This window comes from Amblyomma americanum, chromosome 11 (assembly GCF_052857255.1).
Source record: "Amblyomma americanum isolate KBUSLIRL-KWMA chromosome 11, ASM5285725v1, whole genome shotgun sequence".
Classification (NCBI taxonomy): Eukaryota; Metazoa; Arthropoda; class Arachnida; order Ixodida; family Ixodidae; genus Amblyomma; species Amblyomma americanum.
The window spans coordinates 25,291,910-25,317,317 of record NC_135507.1 but is presented as its reverse complement, the minus strand read 5'-3'; the positions used below and the strand labels follow the sequence as shown (position 1 = coordinate 25,317,317).

General features: G+C 43.8%; 2 protein-coding genes across 3 annotated transcripts in view; one reads left to right on the top strand and one right to left on the bottom strand.

Moving 5' to 3' along the window:
* The window catches only part of kermit (PDZ domain-containing protein GIPC-like protein kermit), a 38,840-nt gene extending 35,748 nt beyond the window's left edge, over positions 1-3,092 (bottom strand). The window contains exon 1 of the mRNA XM_077644644.1: positions 2,306-3,092. Coding sequence (XP_077500770.1) covers positions 2,306-2,599 — 294 coding nt within the window. The 5' untranslated portion in view covers positions 2,600-3,092. The remainder of the gene's footprint in view (positions 1-2,305) is intronic.
* A 721-nt stretch (positions 3,093-3,813) lies between these two features.
* Positions 3,814-25,128, top strand: LOC144110987 (RUN domain-containing protein 1). Of its 2 annotated transcripts, none has more exons than XM_077644061.1 (17): positions 3,814-3,953; positions 6,527-6,657; positions 9,256-9,400; positions 10,939-11,028; positions 11,126-11,233; positions 13,548-13,700; positions 14,553-14,643; positions 14,797-14,852; positions 15,126-15,218; positions 16,494-16,624; positions 17,759-17,864; positions 18,556-18,651; positions 20,329-20,439; positions 20,538-20,630; positions 21,418-21,515; positions 22,015-22,109; positions 23,005-25,128. In XM_077644061.1, exons 1-17 carry the CDS (start codon positions 3,942-3,944, stop codon positions 23,109-23,111), a joined length of 1,716 nt encoding a protein of 571 aa, XP_077500187.1. In that variant the 5' UTR covers positions 3,814-3,941; the 3' UTR covers positions 23,112-25,128. The 2 variants fall into 2 exon arrangements, with proteins under 2 accessions (XP_077500187.1, XP_077500189.1); XM_077644063.1 differs by having other exon boundaries at positions 3,818-3,953; positions 9,259-9,400.
* The last annotated feature ends 280 nt before the right edge of the window (positions 25,129-25,408 follow it).

Sequence of the window (25,408 nt, the reverse complement as noted above, 5' to 3'; positions counted from 1 at the left end):
GTTAATAATTGAACAGCATATGCTTTGGATATGAAAGCAGGCACAGCAACGAGAAAAATATTCCATTGTCCGAAGCAGTATCTAAATTGTTCATAGCCTCCCGAAAGAAGTAAGTCCTTACTTACATATGTATGTATATATTTACATGGAGGTAAGTACGTCACCAAAATGAGAAAACGGACGTTTCAAGTCCTCCAGCCAAAACGCCGTGCAAAAAACGTTGTTTTTCATTTTTCGGTGATTTATCTTTATATTTAATAATCAGCTGCCAAGGCGACATCTTTACTGACAAGCTATATTTTGTATACAGGGCGTCCGAAATTAAGCTTTAGAGATTTCTTCAACTATAGAAGTTGCAGTATAGTTCTGAAATTCGACCGCCTCTGTTTCCAATATAAACATTCACGCTAGGCTCAGTGGCGAAAAAGTTATTTAGCATATTTTAGTTAATCAGGTGCCTGATATCACTTTGTGTCCCCCTGGCTGCGCAACTTATGTGCAGAGGTGGTTTTCACGCACAACTAAGTGCGTAATTTTAATCAACCTGCAAAGCTTAATTAATCAGAACACCCCGTGCGTTTGTGTACATGCACGCACGCGTTGTTCGATGGGCCAGGGACAACCTGAAGAATGAAATGGTCACAACTCTTACGTGAAAGCTCTCCCTGGCTCACTAAACAGCACAGGCTATACTTTTATATGCGATAGCAGAATACGGCGGCCTTTCACAACTTCCAGTGGGGTATAGAGGCCGGAAGAGCCCGCAGTGATTACACTGCCGCAGGCGTATGTCCTGGTTGAAGACTTGGCACGCAACGTCCCTCGCACAAGGAAGGGATCAGGCACTCGATGAGCAATAGAACTCCCTTGGACGTCCTGCGGACATCCTGAACGTCCGAAGGACGTCCATGGGAGTTTCAATATCCTGCAGATATCCTGAACGTCCGAAGGACGTCCATGGGAGTTTTAATGTCCATTGGGATGCATGCAGTAGCAGGCGTGACAGCTCGTCGCTGGGAGTCAGCAACGGCACGTCCTTGGGTCGGGTCGGCAGAGGTTCCCGCGCTTGTCACCCTTCAGCGGGCCGTCAAAACCCTCCACCCGACACATCCATCCCGGGGACTCCGGGTGTGTGTGATCGGAGCGGCATTTGACCCGGGCGACCGCGGCGCTCGAAGCGGCGGCGGCACAGGTGTTGCGTTACGAGCGACGCACAAAACCGTGTCGACGCACGCCCAGGTATTTCTTTCTTGCTTTCGCGGTGCGCCGTTACGCACACGGGACACGACGATGGTCGCGGCCTCGCAGGAGAAGACGGACGACCGGCAACGCTCGTCTCGAGAGCGCTGCGCGCACGCAACAACCATGCTGCGTCAGGTCGGCAGCGGCAAAAGGGCTCTTTGTAATCCGCGGCCACGGTATGTGCGGTGACCTAATCCGAGCGTGCACCGTTTGGGGAAGAATAATGGAGGAAGAGAGAGAGAGAACTTCCCGTCATCGCCGTAGCCTCTGCTTCTTTGTCGCCGACAAGTAAAAAAAAAATGGCAGAATGAAGCAACGAGGCATGCGCACGGCGTGCACAGCCGCACAGCAGCGAGAGACCAGAGGGAAGAGGGGCCCCCGAACAGAGCAGCCGACGCAAAGCAGAATTTTCCACTTTCCTACCGGTCCCACCGCGCGCCGACACGCGACTGACCATGCCGGCGTGTCTCGTTGTGGCCTCTCCACCCTCTCCCTTCATCTTCGCCGTCTAGCTTTTCAGGAAAATGAAAAGAGCGAAAGAAAAAAAAAAAAAAACCCGCAGCCCATAACGCGGCTCGGCCTTCGCGCCGACCGCGCTGCCAGGCATTCGCTGGCGTGCGCAGACAACTTGGCTTGCGATGAATCGCATGCCCTCTCATAGAATGCTGGAGGCAAGACAGTTACGACGCGCCGTGGTAATCTCGTACTGAGGCTGTAACACTGCCGATGCGGCTTCGATGACGCCTAGTCCTTGTGGACACGACCAGACTCGTATCCGGCATGGAGAACAAGCTCCGACTGATGTCATGTGATGCCGATCGTAACCGCTGGCAACAAGAACCATACGGGACCATCACAAAAATGCATCCGCTTGCTTCGGAAACATGTGAAGCGTTTACAAACGGTTAATACCTTTCGACACTCTAAAGCTGAGTTATACCACACAGTACACGGATTTCCGCGTGCAGGCAGCAAGGGTGCCTGCAGTACGTAACACGCGTCGCGCGCAAGTTTTCCCGTCCGGCCGGAAGCCCAGCGCGCGGCGGCAGCAGTAGCTACTCACGTCTGACGCCGGGAAGTCGTAGCACTCGGCGATCTTCAGGTAGAGTTCCTTGATATTGGAGAAGCCCGAGATGATGCCGGTCGGGCTGCCCTGCGCCTGCTGACAGTGGAACACGAGTTTGGGCTTGGGCACATTCTTGGACAGACCGTCGACCGCAGAGCCGGCGGGCGACGGGGCAGGGTGCACGCCTCCGCCGTTGGCCGTCGGCGATCCGCCTGGAGCGCCGTTGGCGTCGGCATCGCCGTCCGGAGACGCCGAATCCGAGTCTCGTTTTTTCTTGCCGAAGAGCGGCATAACTGCGCGGCTTCTGGATGCACGTCTAAGCCACTGAAAAGCGAGCACGCGTCACGCACCGTCACAGGCCTTCCGATTGACACCGGTCGAAGAAGCACGCACTGGGCAGCAGGAAGCTGGGAAAGCCGCCAGCGAGCGCACTGCTGGCCACCCGAAGTCCGTTATCTAATCACCATGACCGCGCAGCCGTCGTGCACTTCACACAACATCGGTGGCAGGCAAGGGGCGCTCATTAGGGGCACATAACGCGGAACGGGCACAGCGCAGGGACAATGCAGGGGAGCCGCGGAGTGCCAGTGTGTAATTGGGGAGGTAACTGGTCGCTGCCTCGGGGTGCCCCACCTACCGACCATGCAACTGCTTCGGTGTCCCGTGGACCCCGCCAACCGACGAGGCCGAGCGATCCTTGCCTCTCGCGCGCTCGCGCCCGCCGGCCACAGACGGACGAGGGGGAGCAAACAAGTTTACGGCAAACGCCGGCGCGCGATTGGTCCGCGTCCCCAGGTGGTCCTGCAGGTGAGCGACACATGCCCGCCGCCGCCGGCAGGAGGCGTCCACAGAACACCAACACTTCTGCTTCGATTACATCGCGCTAGGCATTTGTCCACGCACGCTATGCATCCGTCCATTTACAGAAGTTTTGTTACTTTCGCTTTCGGTACGCTAAGTTTACTTTATTTAAAAGGCACTAACACGTCGTGTCATGAATGTAAGACCCGTTGACAGTATTTTTGGGGCCTAAATAACGAGAACATCTCCAAAAATTAATAATTGGTTGCTTGATGCAGTTGAGAAAAGTTACAACGCAGATAACATTGCGTTATCAAAGTCTTGCGTAATCAAAGCTACGCTTAATTTAGGTAATTTCTTTTTTAATAAGTTTGAGCTCTCACTTTATTATGTTTTATTGCAACTACCACATTAGCGCTCGTAGTTATATTTACTCAGAGTGTGCGCGGCCAGCGCTGGGATTGTTTAGATAAAATGTGACATTGTTTAATGAGTCCGAGTTATTTTTATTGTATGAATATGTTTGCGCATAACTGTTTGTCAATACATGCTCCTACCAGCCGTAATATTTATATGCCCACCAGCTAAAAGTGGGCGATTTTATTATCTCTCTAGAGCAAGTAGTAGGCGTCAGTGACGTCACGACGTCGCTCATGACGTCGTGCAGCCATGGAGACCAATGACGATCTGAAACAAAAACAAATATAACAACATTCGCCGCTAAGGGGTTCAGGCTTGGTCGAAACATCTGTGCGTGTGCCGCAGTTCGCATTCAGACATTTTGGAGGCCGATTCGTCCAGTTTCTGCTACAGGCTTCAAGGATTACCCTTGATGGATGCCCAGGCAAGAATTCGTTACTAATTTTAGCTAATTTTCGATGCCCTCCTCACGAATAAGCAGGTCGTGTCTGCAGTTTGGCGCGCCATACCGCACTCGTCCTGTTCGTGAGTGCGGCGTTTAGTATCGCAGCGTACTGTGGGGCTGTATCTTGTTTAAAGTGTGTAGATCCTTAGCGATCCTGTGTTGAAAAATTAACACATAGGTTCTTCCGTTGGTAGCAGCGTAGTTATGATTTCTGTGCAGTGCGCAAACATATCGGTATACTGTTTCATTGGTGAAAAACGCACGACGGAACTGTTCATTTTTAAATGAAGCAATCAATCAACTGGCGCATACCAGTCTGTATAGTACTCATGCGAGATCTGCATGCTGCTTAAGTATGCCTTGCGGTGGTGAATAAGCACGCCTCATTGTAACCCCGGCATGCTGTTTCACACTGCAGTGACCGTCTGTTTATGTTCCGCTGTGGTGGAATCCACCGCGGTGCTTGAAAGCGCCTGCGATCAGTTTCTTTCGGCCGCATACCACTAGGGCGCACTGTTTCGTACTTTCGGGAGCTCGCACTGTCCACATCACTGCGACACAGCAACACAGCTGTCCCCTCCTGGACGAGTCCACAAATGTCACGAAGTGCGGCGCCAAATGTCGACTGCTTGACGAATAGCCACTGCCGTGCTACTTGGCCCTATTGCATGCCTGCAGGTGGTTCCTTCGATATCGCTACTCATAGCGGCACTGTTTTTAAACGTTACAAAACGAACCTTTGCCGTGCGGCAGGACGCCCACATTCTTGCCTGTGGATTTTGGTAGCAGCGGTCTCCGTTATAGCACAAAAATAATAAAAGAATGTATTCTCAGTATTTATAATGTGCAGCAGCTAGGTGTACTTGCGTTGTAGTAGTATCACTACAACTACAACAACGGCTCTGATGTTGGGATGTGAAGAAAGAAAAAGCGCGCCGAGAAATAAATACGTCAATATAGGTCATGGTACTGAAGTTCGTGGAAGATCATAAATGAGAATTTCTTGCTAAATTACCAATGAAAGCTGAATAAAGATTGTATTGTTGCAGTATATAAATACTGCATGCTACTTTCGAGTGTTTGTGGGATAAAAAGCAAAAAAAAAAAGAACTACGTACGGCGTCGTTAGCGCAAGAAGGCATTCACGTTCTCCATGCTGCATTGAACAAAGCCAGAATTCAGTAGCGGAAATAATGAACTGTCAGGAAATGCCGTGATTGCAGAAGAAAACGGCTGTTCAGAACTTCTGACCAGCAAAGTAAAAGCACTGGGTTGGCACTAGACATTTTCTGGAGAATGTTAACATGTTGAAAATAGTCTTGTATAATATTTGATACCAAAAAAGCAGTCGGGAGTTAAATCATCATCATTGTCAGTACCAGCACTCCTGCCACCATCCTAGTTGAGTAAAGTGGGAAGCAAAAGCCCCTCCATGTGTCATGATGGTGCAAAGGCTAGGGTGTTCTTCCTGGATGCTCGAGCTAGCAGGGTTAAATTCTGGCTGATGCACCTGCATCTCACAGCGAGCAAAATGCAAGAGGTGCTCTTGTGCTGCATGATGCAGGTGCATGCTAAAGAGCTGCAGGGTGTTGAAATTAATTGGGGCTGTTAGGAGGACGGTGCAGCTCTGGCCATTTTATACCAGCAGACACCATACTATTCCAGCAGAGGCCATTCTTGGCGTAACTCTATTAACCCTCTCTTTGTGCGGGCTGAAATTATCTCTCCGTGTTAATTTATCAACTTCATCTGATTCTCTGGCAGTCTCAAAATATTGTCCGGCCATATTTTTTCTCAAAATGTCTGTGTTGCAATTACTTTTTCAAACCTTTATCTTGGCCTCCATGTTTTGACGCCATAGGAGATTACTGGTGCAGTTCATTCGTTGTATACTTTTTCCAGAGAAGCATTGTTAAGTGGCACATCATGACCTTGGTGAAGCTTCCAATGTGCTCTGCGCTGTTCTTCTGCGTGCGAATTTTTGTGCAGCAAAATTTTCCTCCAGCAGAGCTCGCATTCCTCGTATTGATCAATTTTGACAGCTCTCTCTGTTCTACTTCATCTTCAGGGCTTGGGGATTTCTTGCCATGGTGCTTCTTAATTGTTTTTCATTTTTTTGTGAGAACTTGCCATTGTCTTCATTCATTATGATATCTCCTACTGAATTTGCAAACTCTGCAATTTATTTGGTTGTGTTAATCACTGGATTGACATTGTTCTGGACCTCATTGACTCCAATAACGCGAAGTGAAATCGGTGAAAGTTTACTAATAGCTCTCCTCAGCGATTCCTGCAGTTTTGCCTTGACTTCCTATTGCGTGCTTGCTTTCCTGCTTTTTTCATACTTTTGCATTGCAGTCCATCATTACTGAGTTCTGCAATTCTAATCTCTTCATTGCATATTCAACTTTGTCATATTATCATGTTGCCATTGAAGCATAAGAGATTGGAACATTAATGACAGTGAGTTATTACAGGCTTTGTTAGAACATCACGGAGACGGTAAGGAGCAGCAAATAAGGCTCTTGTGTCGCGGTCTTGTATACTTTCAGGTTATCCAAATGGAGTCACTTTCTTTGGACGACACTGGTCGAGATAGTCCAGATGATGACCGCCCTGCGGAAAGGTGGGCTCCTGTTGGATCAAGTGAAATCGATGACGCCTGGGATGACCCCGAGACATGGTAACCTTTCCTTGGCTGTATCTTCTATTTCTTTTTTTTTTTGCTCCTACATTTATTTTTCTCAAGTTTTCTCAAGGATTGGGGAATGCACTGCTGTGCATGCACTGTAATGTTTAGGAATGTAGTGCTTAGGAATGCAAACAGCAAGGAGTGATCTTCAAAGCAGCTTTTTGTTGTTTGAAAAAGTGCACGGTTCACAGTGCTGTGGTCCCAGGGCTGTATTTTTTTGTCGTAACAGATGGTAGCCACAAGTTGATGCTGAAAGAATGCAGCTGTAATGTCATGGTAGGTTATTGGCATGAGGGGTTTATGACTTTGCTGTTAGCTTTTAAGCCAGTATATTGGGTCCATGACACTATCGCATTTTCAGAACCAAAAATTTATACTCTGCTGTGCCAAAAATACCTGGAAGAAAAAACACTTATAAACTAGATAAAGCCATTCAAGATTCAAATAAAAATTTGCTCAAGGCCATTCAAGGTTCAAATGAAAGGAAAATTTATATGTGGACATTATTTAATCAGAGGTGTTGTGCCAGAGTATCAATCCACTTTTTCTCCAACACCATATTGTAACTGTGGCAGTGCATTCATTAGCTCTTCTGTTATATGAACAACAGTGCAGTGGTATGATGTAAGGTGTTCTGTGTGCTTGGTATATAAAGCTGCATCGATGTTCAGAAATGTGAGGTTTGTGCTGACTGATGTAGAAACAAAGCTATTGCTGCGTGGTGAGGCGACAAGATGATTTGAACAAAAACTCTTATCAATAAGAATTATTTTTAGTAACCGTTTATTTAATGAAAGGACCGCAACGATGGCCAAATGGTTGAGCATCCGCCTCGCATGCGGGAGGTGCGGGGTTCGATCCCCAGTGCCGCCGGATGTACCCACCGGTGATACAATGGGTACAAGCTTTCCCCTGCCTGGTGCTCGGCTTAATCGGGGTGAAATGCTTGGGAAATGGATCTTTGACCCCACCTCGAGTAGAAGAAACAACCTTGTGCCATGGCGCTCTTTGGCCACAGATGCCCTTGCGCCATAAAAATCCATCATCATCATCATATTTAATAAAAGGAGTGCAGCTCAGTACGGCAGGGTGTATGCTTTTAGTCGATACTTGGCAGGTACAGATCCTGAAAAAATTGTCGGCTACTGTTGCTATTTATCCTCATGTCTTGTAACTGCTTATGTGTTTTCTGGTTAAATGCCATAACACAGTGTCCTCACTCCTCACAAATGAAGTGGATTCAGTATTATTCCTGCATCTTAATGGCTAGTTATTGTGTTTTATTGTGCATAAACAACAGAGCCTGTCATGCACCAACATAGTAATAATCAATAGGCCATCATCACGGTATTATGACACTAGTATTATACCCCTGTAAACGAACATTTTTAATGGCTTTTCAGTTGAACAACAGTTGACTAATGGTTGAAATGAATGACAGTTGAGTGGTGTTATGCAATGATGCCAACTGCTCTTGATCTCCAGTGCTAGTTCCGTTCAACCGAAGTCAGGGGTTCCAATTGAATGGGTGAACTGACAATATGGCACTTAAAGGACTAGCTGTATTGGCTGAATTCTTGCTGCCATATGTTCTCAAGTTGTGTGAAAGATTGCTGTACTGGCTAGTATCGTCTCCGGTTAACAAATTTCACTAAACGAGTGCATATAAACTTGCCAGCTTGTGAAGCGGCATTAGAAAATTTGTGGTTAAGCACTCAAGCTAAGCATGCCTCTGTTACATGGTCTTGGCTCTGAACGGTGTTCTATAGTTGTGTACACATGGCACAAAGCTTGCACAGAAATTGCAGTGTAGCAAACTCAAGCATAGAGTAAACATTTAAAATTATAAATACTGAAATGCAAGCGCATTTTTATTCATAAATGGGCTGCATTAGCGTTATCATGCTATCCAAAGGTTGGACTGAGTTTCATGGAACATACTGTGAAAATGCAGGTGGCTGTTATTCAGTTCAGTGGTAGCTGGAAAGCTGAGGTGCCTTTCAAATGAATGGCAGTTGACACTGCTCACGTAGCGAGGGTATTAAGTTTCTCCGATAGCCTTTATTAATACGATTCGACTTTAATTTTGTGCCACGGTCCGTGCTGTAAGTATTGTTGAAAGAAGTAAGCACAGAAGTGTCAAAGATGAAGTTTATTATTGAGCTGCTGCTGTAACAAAAATGCAGAGTGCTCACCTCAGAAGCTGCAGCTTCTAGTTTTGTTTCCAGGCAGTTAAATTGTGTTGTTTTTCTTTTTTGCAGAAGCTACATACCTTTTTAAAGCACAACTCATTATATACAGTCTGATGTATATTAAGTTCTGCTTTAAAAAGCTGGCGAAACCTGTAAATGCCAATCCAATAAAATGAATCATTACAATTCCCTTTTTGTTTTTGGTTTTGCATTCGATGCAGCTGTAGTTGCAATCTGAACAAATGTGTCCTGGCAGCTGTGCGCCTTTTGTGATAGAAAATGTCCATTGAATGGCTAGAGCCTTCACTTGCGAGCGAGTAGTTAGTCGGATCTAGAATGAGTGTGAGCCACCACGGTTGACCTCTGGCTAGCGTGTGACAAACTTTGTGCCTTGCAGCAGCCTGTCAGAATTCGAGCGTCTACGACACCTGGAAGAAGAACAAGAGCAGCTGAACACCTCACTGGTCGCACTGACGACGCACTTTGCTCAAGTCCAGTTTCGACTCAGGCAGATTGTGAATGCCTCTCAGGAGGAGAAGGAGGTAAGATGTCTTCGTCATTTTAACCAGTGCTTACACCCTGGAAAGGGAGATGATACTAGTAACTAATATTAATAGAATTAGAACTAGTTGCTAATAGAATTAGGAACTAGGAACTAATTCTAGTAAATAATGGCCACCTAAAAATTTCTTATTGCAACCAGGCACCTGACTGCCGCTGTTAAAAAGGTAACTGTCACAAATTAGCTAACCAGCCCACTAGTTAACATGTAGGTATTATATGACATAAAAACCATCATTTTACCTCAAAGGCTATTTTTATAAATTAGTGGTGTGTTTTGCTGAAGTAACCAGTATATTGCGTTTATTCACATAATCAGTGCACTTTTTTTTCCAAGAAGATCTCTGAAAATTTCGGGGGTGCATTTATTACATGGTGTAAAGTATTCAGAAAAAATTTGAAGCAGTGAACGTGGGACAGAATGTAGGCTGATGGAATAAATACTTCATCCGGTGCCACTCACCTGCTAAAAAAAACAAAACGCGCTCTTTGGCACAGTTTCCCTGCTTGAGAGCACAGAAAACTACTGTTATCTTAAATACACTCGTATGACTAGTGTAGCATGGACCATTACATTATATTGTATATAGACAGCACAGTCAGAGTTTTAATACAGCTCACAACATTCAGCACAAAGCCTAGCCACAGCATGTTGCTACAATGCTTAATATGGCAGATTGAACAAAAAAACCCGTTGTGATGAGGCCTAGTTTCTATTGGCTGCGAGAATTGTTACAGAACAATCTTATTGCTTTTTACCCGCATAGAGTGAAGTATACACAGTAGACTTGACATTCGACATATAGGGCTTTATATCATTGCGTAGTTACTTCGGCAGACTGCGTGTCAAAAGAATGTGGGTGCATTGCATCTGTTACACGAGCGGAAAAAAAAGTTGTACTTTCTGACAGCCAAAGAGCGAGTGTGTTCATTATGTGAGTACATTTATTTATATGAGCAAATTCATTAACGCAGATGAAAAGTGGCCATAAATATAGCATTTTTTTTTTGTTCTGACGGGAATTACTTATTGTCCGTCTTTCTGACACTGTTTCTTAAGCGGACCAGTGTATTTCTCTCCTGGCAAGTGCATGCACCAAGAAAAAAAAAAGAGTACTTGCATGCTGCCCTACCTGCAACAATAAAGAATATCGCATTGTTCGGACCAAACTGTGTGCATACTTACACTGATAAAGGACAGGCCACGGTCCGAAACCATTGGATGAATAAACCAAAATAATCGTACGAGTTGCAAACTCTTTTCATTCTGCAAGTTTTCGCTGGACCATTGAGCAATGCAGACTGCTACTGCTATATATATATATATACACACACATACTGGCCAAGCAAATAAATGGGAGATTAATTAATTTTCCATTTACCAACAGGCACAAATTAAAAAATAAATAAAATAAAGATACAAACATTCTTCCATCTTACATTGGTTTTGGTGACTGTTGACTTCCCTCAAGGTATGAATAAATTAAATGGCACTCATCGGTGGTTTTTCACCTCGCAGGAACTCTTGAAAGAACTGGAAGAGTTTGCTTTCCGTGGAATCCCAGACCTGAGGGCTTGTCAGACTGGAGTTGGCATCTTGCTCTCAGAGGTGAGTCTCGGCCCTTTGTGTTTTCACTAGTCTTTGTGCCTCTCTTGTGGACGTTGTGTGGATGTGACAGCTGCATTTGGCTTTGTTGCCGTTCCAGACAGAACAGGAGCAAGAAGAGAAACTGGAGCAGCAGCGGCAGAAGCAGAAGGAACTCATCCAGCAGCTGAAAGAGCAGCTTGAGGATCTGGAGAAGTACGCTTTCGAGGTACGTTAGCTGCTAAGGACAGTTTATAGTTAAATGTGTGCTTTGTAACGGATCTGTACTTTGACCGGTTGTGTAGGTATTTGAGAAGTTTCTTCCTCGGTTTAACGTGTGTGTGTGTATTGTTATTCTACGTGTATTATTTGTGCTATTTCTGTTATCTCTTAATTTGTTCCTGCAGAGAAAAAATTATGCATGTGTGTAGCTATATAGGCCTGTTTTTCTTTTTTTTCCTGCTAATACTTCGTTTGCTGCCACATTTTCAAGGGGTGTGCTCCTCTTTGAAGCCAGTCATAGGCTTTTTGAGTGCATCGCTTGAGTGGTTTTCTTGCTGAAAATTATCAGCCCGCATTCCATACAAGCTTATCTCAACAATGCCATTGTTCTTTTAGTTCAAGTGTTGCAACTGATTTACTGTTTGCATTAAAAGAAATGCTGAATGTGGAAAGCTGGCCCTTGTAGCAGTTGTTTACTGGGATTCCATGGCCACAGTGTATTGCTGCACTGTTGTCTTTCTCACATGGACTTGTTTTTATAAAGCCTTTAGCCTTATTTCATTTAATTTCATTTTATTACCTTAAAAACCTAAGAAGCATAAACGGCAGTGGAGCGCTGCAGAGACTGGTGCTGAACAAAGCTAACTACAATCTGCCACCAGAACGTACAGTGGTAATGCACTCGGTGTTTGGAATCCGCCAGCTACCAGCTTTATTTTGTGTAAAAACATTAACAAAGTAATTAAAATGCTATGAATAATCAAATGCTATTGGTATTTTGGTTTGGTATAGATTGATGACAGATTGCTTTCACTGAATACGTTCTAAACTGGATTAAAGACTGTCTTAGTAATCGCATGCAATTTGTTGAAATTAGCAATGGGAAATCAGCGACAACTAAAGTTACGTCGGGAGTACCCCAAGGAAGTGTCCTTGCACCAGTACTGTTCCTAATATTTATAAATTACCTACCACAGGCAGCTTGTGTTTCACAGAATATTAAACTTTTCACAGATGACTGCGTCATTTGCAAGGAAATTAACTCTCTTGGTGACCATACAGTTTTAAATAACGCCTTAACAGCAGTGTCCCAGTGGTGTCAGGACTGGCAGATGGACATCAATTTAAATAAATCCGTTCTTTTATGTATAACTAAGAAAAAAACACACATCAGCTTTTCAGTAGACACTTAATAATATTCATCTTGCATCTGTCCTTGAGCATAAGTACCTTGGTGTGACACTAACCTCTGATTTCAGATGGGATTCGCACGTTAACATCATCACATCTAATGCACTAAAACAAGTCTTCTTCATTAACAGGTGCCTTAAACTAGCACCCTCTGAAACAAAATTACTAGCATATAAAACTATTGTCAGACCAATTCTAGAGTACGACAACAATGTTTGACTTCTCTTTACTAGCAAGCTCATTAAAAAACTTGAAGGGGTGCAGAGAAAGGCACTAAGATGTGTATATAATAAACACTCCCTTACAGACTCACCAACACAATTACTAAAACGTGCAGAACCTCTAATTAGCCCTGGAGAACGGAGAAAAATTTGCAAGACTTAAAATTATGTATCAGCTAATACACAACGAACTAAAAATGCCCACTACAAAATACATAATGACCACAAAGACTAGATCGACCCGCCACAACCTCACACACAAATTAAACGATTTTCCATTCCGTACTGGGATATTCAAATACTCATTTTTTTTCCTCGAGCTACACGAGAAGGGAACAATCTAAACACAGATATTACTAACAGCTCATCATTAGATGCGTTTAGTGCCCTGGTTATAGATCACCTGTTTGTTTCCCAGTAGTTATTCTCATTATCCACACTTTCCTATTCTGCCATTTTTTTTACTATTTTGTTTCTGCCTAGACTGAAATTACAGCACTAACGGCAGCCGATTTCCTTTTTTGGTATGCTTTTACCATGTTTGCAGCCTATTATTTGTACCTCAACTTGAATTCTCTAACCGGTTTTGTAACTATTTTTGCAATATGTTATTGTTCAAGTTGTTTTACTTACCAATATGTGCACTACACCTGGTTGTATCATTCACAGCCCTTCCTGTTACAGTGCCTGATGGGACTTACAGTATCAAAAAAAAAATAAAAAAAATCCACTGAATGGAGTACATATTCAGAAAAGTTGCACTTAACTTCACAAAACTATGAACCACTCATAGTTGCAGAGCTCAGTGTAGAATAGAGGCATGCAATCACCATTTTTACTATTTCTTCAGATATCTTGTTGTTTCAGTGCCTGTATACCTGTTTTTGCATACTTATTTGTTTTCTACAGACAGGCGATGCAGGCATGCCATCTAGCATGCTTTTGGAACGCCAGTCGGTCATCATCGAGCATCTCAAAGAGAAGCTTCCACTGAACCTCGATGAATTGGATCTCCTTGACCCCGACGACCTTCGCAGGAAGATTGATCAAGCCGTGCGGGAGGTTCGATCTCCCAGCTGTTCCTTCGCTTGTTCCTGTTTTGTCTCCCTTGCACTGCATGCTGAAATGTCAGAAGAGCTTCTGTTTCTTTCTCATCATCTGTACACATTGATTAATCCTGAGCTTATGCGATGGGCTGTTCTCTTTAAATCATGCTTTGTAGCTTCACTTTGTATTCGGTCTTGAGGGATTTCATGGGATTTAGATTCAAAAACATAGCCTTATGGCAGTCGTGTTGCAGCAACCAAAGGATAACTTTACTGCAAACATGGGTTGGGGAAAATAAGTACAGCGGTTAGGTTTGGAGAAAGACATTTCTGTGCTGCTGCTTCCCAAATTTTCGTTTGTGTAAAGGTCTGTTGTCTATCACTACATTACAAAGCCAGAACGTAGTCAAGTATTTGTGGAGCATTGGCACAGTTTGTGTTTCTTTGGGAACAAAAAGAAACATTACCGGCACATACGAGTCTGCATTGGTTAGACGAAAGAGAGTGACAAATGTCATGTAGTGGGTTTTGCATATTATAGCTAGCAGTTTTCTGTGATCTTGCTGTTTTCTCTCAAGTCTGCTATGACATAGTTAGTCCTCTGCCTAACGGTGCATCTGATCTCCATGCATTCTGACAGGTCTGAAATTCTAGCCATCTGCTAGTCACTGCGAGTTGTCAAGCTAGGCATTTTCACTTTTTTTTCCACATCATGAATTAGTTCTGCTCCCTACGTGTTCTCGTTACCCATTTCTAGCTTCATTCACGACAGCAGCACCCAACCGAGAAAAGTGTGACATTCTTGGAAGTTGGCAGCACCATGAATCACGTACTGCATTGTGATTCCGATGCTTTGCAACTGGCTCAGATGGTGAACCCAGTCAAAATGAAGGAGCAGCTGGTCTCGCAGCTCAAGACCCAGATCACTGACCTTGAAAGATTCATTCAGTTCATTCAAGGTAGTGCCACTAACCCTACTAATCTACCTCCTTCCTTCATCTCTGTGTGCTCCTTTTTCTGTCTCGGCTACCAATTGTACTAACTATACTATACTAACTTTGCAATGTTGCGTAGTGATGGCCTTAATATTAGAGCCGTACCGCACTTTTCAGGAGAAGGATCAGATGGCAAGCCGAGGTGCACTTGCAACTGCCCAGTTCATGGCAAAGTGAGTAGACATCTTGTGTTGACGGTGGTGGTGTCTTCTTATTTAGTGCATTGTAAGGTTGTTGGTAGCTTTTCTTTGGTGCAAAACACTTTTCCAGATCTTTGTTAGTGTGCAGTAGGTTGAGATTTCTCATGTTTACCGTAGCTGTGGATAAGCAGGATTGGTATGTTGTGCAGACACCATATCTTAGAATGGCCTCTGTGTGTTGTGCCGCTTACTGCGGCCTTACTCATGTTGCCCTTGGATTTGTGTTTGCTCTTGCCCGACCTGCAGCCGGACATGATTCACTCTGAGACGTCCTCCGAGTGCTTTGCTTCCACGAGGAAGTACAAAGATCAGCTGCGTCGAGCACACAAGGAGAGCCAGGTAGGGCTACTTGTGGTTATCCAGCCAGTCTTGCACCTTCATCACCCAGCATTACCTGCAAATGAATTTTGACACAGCGTGAAATGGGGCAGCTGCAATAATTGCATTTATTCACCGAAATGCACATAGAGTAGCTATAAGCTGACGACTGCAAGTGATGACCCCATTCATAAAAAGCTGAACAGAGGCTACACATATTCTAATTCAGCTGGCATGGAAGGAGTATTGATGGCTGGTTAGCTTGCGGCGTTACAAACAACAGGGTTGCCCATACAAATCACCCCAATAGAGGTCATGAAATGGGAAAGTAAAACACAACAAATTTTTCACTGAAACAAAATGCCGCTTGGCTATAAGGTTGGACATAGAAGACTAGGACGCTGAGCAGAACTGACAATAGAATTTCGGGTGAAATATGTGAACCTTGAAGGATACTAGGAGTTGCCATTAATGTTTAGCAGTGCCTCAAATTGGTCGCTGACTTGAAGCAAAAAATGTGACTCTTGCTTCACAGATGTCCAGATTGAACCAAAACTCTATGGACCTGGAGTCCAGGCTCCAAATGCATTTGCACGTCACACCATGAAACTTTGACAGTGTACTGTGCTCCTCAGTTCTCATAATGGTGTTGCTATTTCCGTTCTGAAACACACTTTTTTTTTATTACCACAGTCATATGGCAAGGTCGGTTTCTTTTCTCCACACAGTGCAAATTGCCCTGCTTACATGCGTTAAGTGCGACTTGATTCTATGCGAATGACCGTCATCACACCCAGCCAATATTACGTTCCGGTCTTCTCTAGATTATGCAATCACATTTCAATTCCGGGCCATGGAAAGAGTGCAACTGACAGGTTCTAGCAATCTGAGCCCGACGACAATGTAATGTGCTTGTCAGTGTCACTGCCACTGACTTTATGCTCGGTTCTTTTGTGTTCTATGTTGTCACCCTTAGGCTCTTGATTTTGAATGGTCTTGCAGGTCAGTGCAGTTTAATCTCGCTACACTATTGCTCCTACTCTTGCTTTGCTTTCAATGTAGGCGAAGTAAACAGCTTGGCTGTCCATTGCTGATTTCTCTATTTCAACACAAGACACCACCATCTCTGGGCCTCTATCTTGGTAGCCACAGCTAAGTGAGAGAGGGTGTCGCAAACTGCATTCAGCCTGTGACTAGCGTGATGCTGATGAACGGTGTCTAGGGCATGATGATGGTGATGGTGGTATGTCATGAAACATGCTGCACACTGTGCTTCCTCTGCTGTTTTTCCACCAGGAGGCCCAGCACAAGATCTTGCGGCGCATGCTAGCGCTGCTGCACATGTTCGCCCTGACCCAGTTTGGCTGTGGGCGAAGGGGCTTCCAGAGGAACCTGATGAAGCGTACGCCCAAGGGGAACCACTGGGGGTGAGTCTCAGGGTGGTGCACTATGCCTATCGGAGAAGATGCAGGCACACACTTGTGTGCACTGAAAGGCAGCCCTTTAGATTGGTTTCGAAGCACATTACTAATTACTAATGGAATTACCAGTTCCAGAGGTTTTGTTATGTAACCCAGTCTTGTTCACGTCATTATACTAGGCAGAAGTGTCGGTTTTGCCTATTTTTCTAAACTGCATAGCCTTTTTGATGCCTGTGCCCTGTTGGCCTTCAGGCTTAAAATAGTCCTGGAGCATTGATGCACCAACAAACAGTGACTCCCCTACATTTGCATATGTAGATCTGGCACGGAGCAAGGGCACCTATTGTAAATGTACAAATAAAAATGGAGCAGAACACGTTGCAGCTGCCGAGGTGGCTCAGTGGTTATGGTGCTCAGCTGCTGTCCCAAAAAATGCGGGTTTGATCGTGGCCGTGGCGGACTCATTTCAATGGAGGTGGAATGCTAGAGGCCCGTGTACGGTGCGATGTCAGGGTCTGTTAGAAAAACCCCAGATGGTCGAAGTTATCTGGAGCCCTCCACTACGGCGTTCCTCATAGCCTGAGTCACTTTGGGACGTTAAACCCCCATAAACCAAATCAGTACATGTTGCAGCCAGATGACTTTTTCAGTGACGTGTCACAGTGATGAGGCACATTGCAATGATTGCCACAACATACTTCAGTTGCTACTTGAAAAAGGAAACGGATGACGTTGCTATAAATGCCTGTGCCTCCTAGGAGAGTGCTGTGAAGGAAACTAGCATGTAGGCTGCCAATTTTGTGTAAATAATAGGCAGCTAGATTCTTTCTTGCGATGTTCATATTTTTGATTAGTTGAAGCTAACTATTCAACCTGAATGTGCGAGCCTGCCTCTTTTGAAATTACTGAAAATGCAATTCTATACAGTTGTGATGAACCCACATTACATATTTGTGATCCGCATCCTGGCTACATTTGTGATTGGGGCTGCTGGATGTAGAGAGGTTTGTGATATAATCAAAATGCATGCAAACTGGTGGTCAGCGTACACCATTTATGCTTGCATTGGTAGCTGATGTCTAACGGCTGTCACTGCAGTAGTGCCGAAAGTATTGATGGCTGATTTTTCTGCCTTCCCAGGGATCTGAGGGCACGTCTTGAGCTGGCCATCAACCAGGTGCTGGAGTTTGTAACCAAACAGGAGGCACAGTGTGTCGACAGCGACTATACCAGCGACTCTGAAGATGTAAGGGCCTTTCTGGAGACTATTTTACGGCTGTATTTCATCTGCTATCGGTGCACAGCAGTGGGCAAAGCTGTTTGCCTTTCATATTCAGCTGGCCATAAGCAACTGCTGCGTCACACCAGGAGGAGCTTTGTACAGATCGCCACTGCCTGTCGTGCGTTTGAGGCAAATGTTCGGAACATAAGCGTGCTGTGAGAATTCTGCCAAATGAAGTTGTCTTGGAATATGGCCACCTCTGTGTTTCGAATATAAAGATGCGCAAAAGTTCGATTAATTTTAGTTACTTTGAAAATAGAAATTGACAGTTGTCCTCACACTTTGTGTCTACCGGGCTGCACAATCTACGTTCAAAAACAGCTACCATGCCCTTTCTTAATTTATGTTGAGTCTGTACAATAAATTGGTTGCCAGCCTTAAGATAGACAACCCCCACTGCTCTTCGGTGGATGACAAATACTTGAAATGTCCATGTTCAGGGAGCATAGTCTTATTCAGTTTAAAGATGCATGCTGGCAGGAACACCTGTTTGCATCTCTTGTGACATTAAGACCGCATCATGCTGCATGCAGTTAGCTGCTACTGTAAAAAAAAAATAAAGAAGAAGGGGAAAAAAAAGCGCCATTTACGCACCACCGCATGGAAGGATCCAAAGATAAGGGAAAGGGACGGTTATGTGTTTGTTGTTTCACAGGCACCGGCTGTGCTGTGTAATGAGAAGCTGACGAGTGCTGTACGAAAAGATCTTGCCACGGCCCTGCGTGACTTGATCCAGCATGGCTTGATGGAGGTGGGTGGATCTTGGTTGCCAAGCTCCCATAATTTCTAGCAGCCGAAAGCAAGAACGGGCACTTGGCTAGAGATTGCTGCTTTTGCATCCGTAAAAATGACTGTGTTCAACAACTCTGTTCTTACACATGGAACTTCAATTCCATGCGTTGGTGTTGCATGTTGTAGACTAAAACTCATGCATTTATTTGTGTGTACCGTATATACTCGTAAAATTGATGCACTTTCGTAATGAACGCATCCTCTAATTTGGTTGTCAAAGCATAAATTTTTGCTAAGATGTTACCCCACGTAATAAATACATCCCTCAACTTTTTATAGTCTTGGGCAGTAAAAAAAAACATTCATAAACAGTTAAACTTGGTAGTAGTGTTTTTGAGTCCAGGAAGACCTTAGCTTACATACATTGTTGATGTGTCGTAGGCACAAAATAGCCTCACACTACAGTGACTCGGGGCAGACGTGACAAACCAGCACCACATAGTTCTTGGTATAATACTTCAATTCCACTTGTTGCTTGGTGATGCTGCTCATCTAAGTGCAGTTAGTCCAGTTCATTTTGCTGCATATTGCACAGCATTCGTTAGCGCTTGGTATGTAGGTGCAGTGGTAGTCGCCTGCACGTGCGTATATCAGAAAACAGATCCCTGCTGAAAAAAGTTGTAAGATGCAGTAAGCTCATCCTATTATCATACAAATGTCATACAACTGCCATACAAATGTCATTGAAATGTTATCTATTTTTGCAAAATCGTACATCTATCCTACAGATGTCATACAATATCATACGAGTTGTGTCACATTTGCACGATGAAACCTGCATCCTCGTCTTTGCATGATACAACTTTTTTCATCAGGGATTTACCATACACTGCACTGACCTTAGAACAGGATCAAACCTGTAACACGAAGGGCACTCAGAAAAGCTGTTACAAATCCCATGACTAGTACGGATGTCTCTGTCAAGTCTGCTAGACTCCTCCATAAAATGGTTCAGGGTTAGCCATTTGCACGTTAAGTATTTAAATCACCAGAGAATTGACCGCCTCACCATCCATCGCTGAGATCGTGGATGTATTCAGTTGTGCAGCAGTAGTGGTAGGCTTTTATCTGAAACTGTCAAGGCAAACGAGATAGCTGCATAAGTAGGTATTCTGCTCTTCTGACTCAGTAATGAGCATGTTCTTCTGTCCCAGTCTAAGACTAGTTAATCATTAATCGCCTTTGGGGAAACAAGATGAAAACTGAGTCTTGTCTCTTTATGCTGATTGCAACTGTCTTTTATAGTGCACTTCGAACAAGTCCGAGAAAAAGGAACTTCAAACTCAGTTCTTTCCTTATGATCCATTCCCATGCCCTTGTTTTTGGTGCATCAGGTATCTGAAGGGAACAGCAGCAGCTAGGTCAAACCTATGCCTTGTTAATTTTTACTTATTTATTTGCTGTACAAAAAGAAACAAGTGCTCCCTTCCTTGGCAGTCAGTGCCTTGTATTACCTGCCTCTGTTCTGTGTCCATTTCATTTTTGAGTGCTTGAGCCTAATCGCTTAATAAATTTCACCATAGATGCAGATGTTGATAGCTGTAGCAAAGGTTTTTGTTTGTCTGTTTGATTATGAACAGTCGTTAGACTGTGTTGTTAGCTGCCTTGCTCACAGATCTATTTCCGATTCATCCAGATTGGCCAGAGTAGCAGTCTGGTGCCCCTGGGTTGCTTTGCATTGCGGTCGGCTAGTGCGCCTTCACTGTTGCATGCATGGGACCTCGTCCTCAAGTACTACGAGATAAAGGCAAGCATTTCTCTTCTGTGCCAAGTTGGTACAGTGCGATTTGATGGTCTAATGTGTGCTTTATTCCCCCCTCTTTTTTTTTTTTTCTTAAATGCCAGAACGGGGCACAGTACAATGCTTCTCCAGCGCGCAAGTTGTCGGAAAGCTTCAATTTGGATATTGTTGCATCTACAATGGACACGCCCAAACACGTGAGCTGCTGTTTGCTTGTGCTGGGGGACCTCTCTTGGTTCAGCTAGTGACTCTGAAAGTGCATGTACGTGTTGAACACTGCCCCTGCATGTTGAGAGCATGTGGTCTTGGCAGATTATTCACGAACATTGCAAATATGACAGTGTTGAGCAAATGGAGCGCCACTTACCACTTACTACCATAATTTGAAGTCAGAAAACTGGTTGCAGTGTACGCAGATGGTGTTCACATTATTTACAAGTGCATCTGACTTGTGGATGGCAAGACTGGTTGCTAGTCAGGGTTGTCAATTGGCAGGCAGGTTGGCTCAGGCAAACAGGTCAATTTTGGATGGGGTGGTGAAGCGCTAGTGGTGGTGTGCATCATGTTTGCAATTGGAGCAGCGAAGAAACATTGTCTTGTCAACATTTTTTTTTGACAGTTGCAGTGCTGAAACTTTCTACATACTAGTTCCACAGATGTGCAGTAATGATGCCATGAGTCACGCTTGCACTTGCTTTTCGCATGTGATTGAGATTTTGCCAGAAAAGACCAACGTAGGCCGTCCTACACCTGCTTCATAAAAGAAAACTGAAAAATTGCTTGTCAGTGCTCACCTAAGGAATGGTATTTTGTTGCTTTTTTTTTAAATTGGGCATTATGTACAGCAGCTGTAGCAGGTGTGAGCTTATCCCATGCTTTTGACTGTCGGTTGCTGGAAGCTTGCTACGTTTGCGAGAATACATTATGCGTGCTTATTTCATTGCGCAATTGCTATGTTAATTTTGCTGTACAATGTCTGCGCAGGCTTTACTGACTGCAGTGCACAACATCATATCGAGCCACACGCCACTTAAGCGCAGCTACGATTCCCACTTCAAGGCGTTTGTGTGCGCTGCCCTCAAGTGAGTGCTGCTTTGTACGGGCAATCTTTGCCACAGGGTAAATTAGTCGAAGTGATGCTTGCAGGTTAACATCAAAAGTGAGCGCGTAATCACGCTCGGGTCATTTACTCGGTGCCAAACTCCTTGTCTGCTGAGTCTTACCACAACAAAAGCTTAATTCGTGGTTCTTGTTATTTGTCTTTACGGAACAACGCGGCAAAAACACGGACAAGAAGGAGTACGACGATACAGCGCTTGTGCTGTCGTACTCCTCCTTGTTCGTGTTTTTGCCATGCTGTTCTGTAAAGATGTGTTAACAAGCCCGCTCTTCTGTCCTCACAAACTTGTTACTTGCAACCTGTTACTTGTAATTGCACTCTTAGAGTGTGTAGTGTGTTGCTTTGTGCGTGCAAAGTAAGCTGTACATTACAGCATTGCTTTAATGAATGTGGAAGTTCTGATGCATGAAAGCATACTCTTTCTTACACTACAGTCAAGCTTATGTTGCATTGCATTTCAGTGAGAAAAAGCTGGTGTCTTGGCTGAAGTTACTTTTCAAGTGCAAGCCACTCGTCGAACGCTACTATGTTCATTGGAGCTATGTGCGGAAGACAGGTGAGTCTTCATAGGCATGGCTGTCAGGCATGGCCTAGCTGAAGAAAGCCTAGATGCTTTTCCACATACTTTAATTCCATTTTTATCTAAGTACTATGTAAATTCTATTATTGTTGTTCCTTATTTGTTTTCTTTACTTGAAGGTGTTTTCTTGCAGCAGGAAAAGCTGTTTGCAGGAGGTTATTATTAGGCTTGGTTTACAACTCGGCCAACTGTTGCACAAAATTATTGTTCTGTAGGTTTGGCTCGTTTTATTTAGTGGTCAGAATTGTGTAGGCTGTGTTCGTTCGTGGTTGTGTGACATATCATTCAGTTTCTAGACTGTGTGTAGTGATTCAACACATGCTGGCAAGCACAAATTCTGGTTCTGCTGTTTGCAGTTATGTATTATTGAGTAACATACGGAACACAGCTTCAGAGTTTTTGGATGCTCTTCATTACACAAACGCTATGAAATTCAGAAAGAAGTCATCACAGTTTTAGAGATTTGATTGAATTTTTTTTTAATTATAGTACACATTTACCTGATATTACTAATGGAATATTTCATTTGGTGAATGTGTGCAAGGATACATAAATAAGGAATACTTAAGTAGTACTGAGCAGTCGCGCACTATTTAGGTATCCCTTGAAGCCAAATGTTGCTGTACTGCCTGTACTGAGTGCTTTGATATAATATGCATTGTAGTCTTAGTACATGATCCTGCTGAGCCAATTTTACACTTGATTTCTTGGTAAACGAGAGTTGCTGTATCATAGAATTACCCATACAGTGTTGTGATTCAGTAACAGCAGAATTTTAAGGTGCGCTTCATATAAAGACGCCTTGAGCCAGTAACAGAATTGCACATGTTTGCAAAACCTGACCTATACTTCATATTTTCCTTCTTTCAAGGTTTTGACGATGCGCTCAGGTCTCTTGACCGGCTAACTGACTATGACTTCGACCTTCCTGTTGACCTGGCTGTGCGCCAGCTGCAGAATATCAAGGACGCCTTTTGATGTGTCATCACCTTCGTAGCGGGAGAGATGCCACTTATCTCAATGAACTTCAGATGAACTCTATCTCAATGTGTTGTGCAGTAAGGGTTAGCTTGTACAGCCAAGTTCTGGCTGAAAGGCCATTCATTGCAAGATATTCTTACTCTGAATGTGGCGTGCAAAACTATACGAATGTGTTCATGTAATGCCTTGAAGCTGCCAGGGGTGCGAACTTAATTTGCATAGGCTTCCACTAAGAGGCATGAGAACTAGAACGTGTAGTACCGGTGACCAGCAACCGCTCTAATCATTTGAGAAATTGAGAAATAGGAGTAGTGCTGTCATGTTGAAGTTGTCCCAGCCAAATGTACTGGCAAGATGCAATCTTTGATTCTGCATCGTCCTTTTTTATTTTGTGCGGATTAGCCAGGGAGACTGAAAACGTGACTGAATAGTGTTAGCCATCATAATATTGCTGGATGGTGGTTGTCGTTGGACTCGACTGTAGTTGAAATCAAACGATTATTGACGATTTCGATTCGTGGGAGCTTGGCTGCGCGTTTTTTTTTCGTTACACATTGAATGATAAGAGTGAATTCTATGAGTTTTCATGCGTTTTTGAGGTAGTATATGGCAGCTCTTGGGATTGCAACTGTGGAAACCAACATTCTTCCTTATGGAAACATGTGCCATATCACGTGTAGCCTTTACTGCACATGTCTAGTCACTAAAGCATTTGTTCATGCAATCGAAACAAAGTATATATTCTGTGCTGTCTGGCACTGATCACCTCTTGTCAATGTGATTACTTGATATGAAACAAGTTTTACCTTTCACACTAAGCTTAAACAGAATGTCCATCTTTTCACGTCCAGTAGTATGGTGACGAGATGTTCATCTGCTTTTCTTATTGGCCACTTTAGGCTGAGGAGAACACTAAACTGTGTGTCCTGTTTTAAGTAATCATTTAAATATTGAAAATCTCTTTCCCATGACTAGTTGTAGTTTCAACTTGACCTCTGCTTGGTTAGAATTGGCTGCCTTGTGAAGGTTTCAGAAGGTATGACTGACACACCTACTCCATTTGATTGCACCACTTCATAAGGTGCACGAAACCTTCAGGAAAACAAAGTTATCTTATGCATTTTGTGCAAGATCTGTGCTCTACATAATGGTTTTAATCCTTGATATCTTTATTTTTGGGGGGGGGGGGGGGGGGGGGGGTTCAGCAGTTCTTTTGCAGTTTCATTTTGTTAATCACAGTTATTTTGTATTTTTTGTCAAAGTTTCAGGCAAAGCGAACCAGCTTCCATTTTTAAGCAAGGGCAGTGTTGTGCTGCCTAGAAAACAATATGGGTTGTTGCTGGCACCTTTGAAGGAACCTGTCATGTGTTGATCCTGATATTGTTTTATAGCAATAGGATGTCTACAGTTATAGCATGTTCTATGCATCTGTTGTATGGAAAGTGACATCATTTTAAATTTGTAACCACAAATATGTCCTGTGTCAATATCTAGACACACCTCTCGAACTAATGTGTGGTGTGCAAGTCTGGAGTGTTGTTTAAACAGGCACTCGCCTGGAAACTAATGCATGCCAAAATATTATTAATCGAAGTAATTTTTGTGACCTTGAAACCTTTATTACTTGTTCAAGAACTGTCCGTGCAATTCCATTTTTCAGCATATGATGTTACGAAGCATTGCACGTTTTCACTGATGTTCCTTAAACTGGTTCATTTTCTTATCACCGCTGTGTACATACTTGATAATCATGATGGTTCATTTTTTGAAATCATCTCTTCTCCACCTACTTAAGGTTAGGGGCTTGACTCTGGTGTGCTGTCTATAACAGTCTTCTTTGATTTTACATTAAGTTGTGAGCATTTTATTATGAGTGGTTACTTAATGACTGTATGAAGGAATCACTGTTACAGAGTATCTGCCAAGCTGTTGATAAGTAACGTGACTGATAATTGGTGTGCACACGCATGTGTAAAGGTGTAACCTCATAAAATAAACAGGGTTTGTTCACTATTATGGAATTAACATTCTTTCAAGTGCAACTTCCAATTGCTTTCACTATGTATATACCAATTTTAACTCCTAGAGACCCTGTCCTCAAGTCCGTTCCCTGCTTTTCGCCATCAAAGTTCCAGGTGCTCTTTATTGGCCTCTACCACGGACACACTCACGTTACATTCAATACCCTTCAACCCTATGCGGTTCAGAGATGCTGATCTGGCCGGCATCGGGAATGATACTGCGAAGTTCCTGTGGAATATGTTCCATCTCTTATGATTTGCCACACACACTGC

What these genes read in the sequence shown, in the direction of transcription:
- LOC144110987 (XM_077644061.1), top strand. An exon ending in ACTGCCCAGTTCATGGCAAA is followed by an intron (nt 14,853 to 15,125) that starts GTGAGTAGACAT and finishes CCCGACCTGCAG; the next exon opens with CCGGACATGATTCACTCTGA. An exon ending in CCCAAGGGGAACCACTGGGG is followed by an intron (nt 16,625 to 17,758) that starts GTGAGTCTCAGG and finishes CTGCCTTCCCAG; the next exon opens with GGATCTGAGGGCACGTCTTG.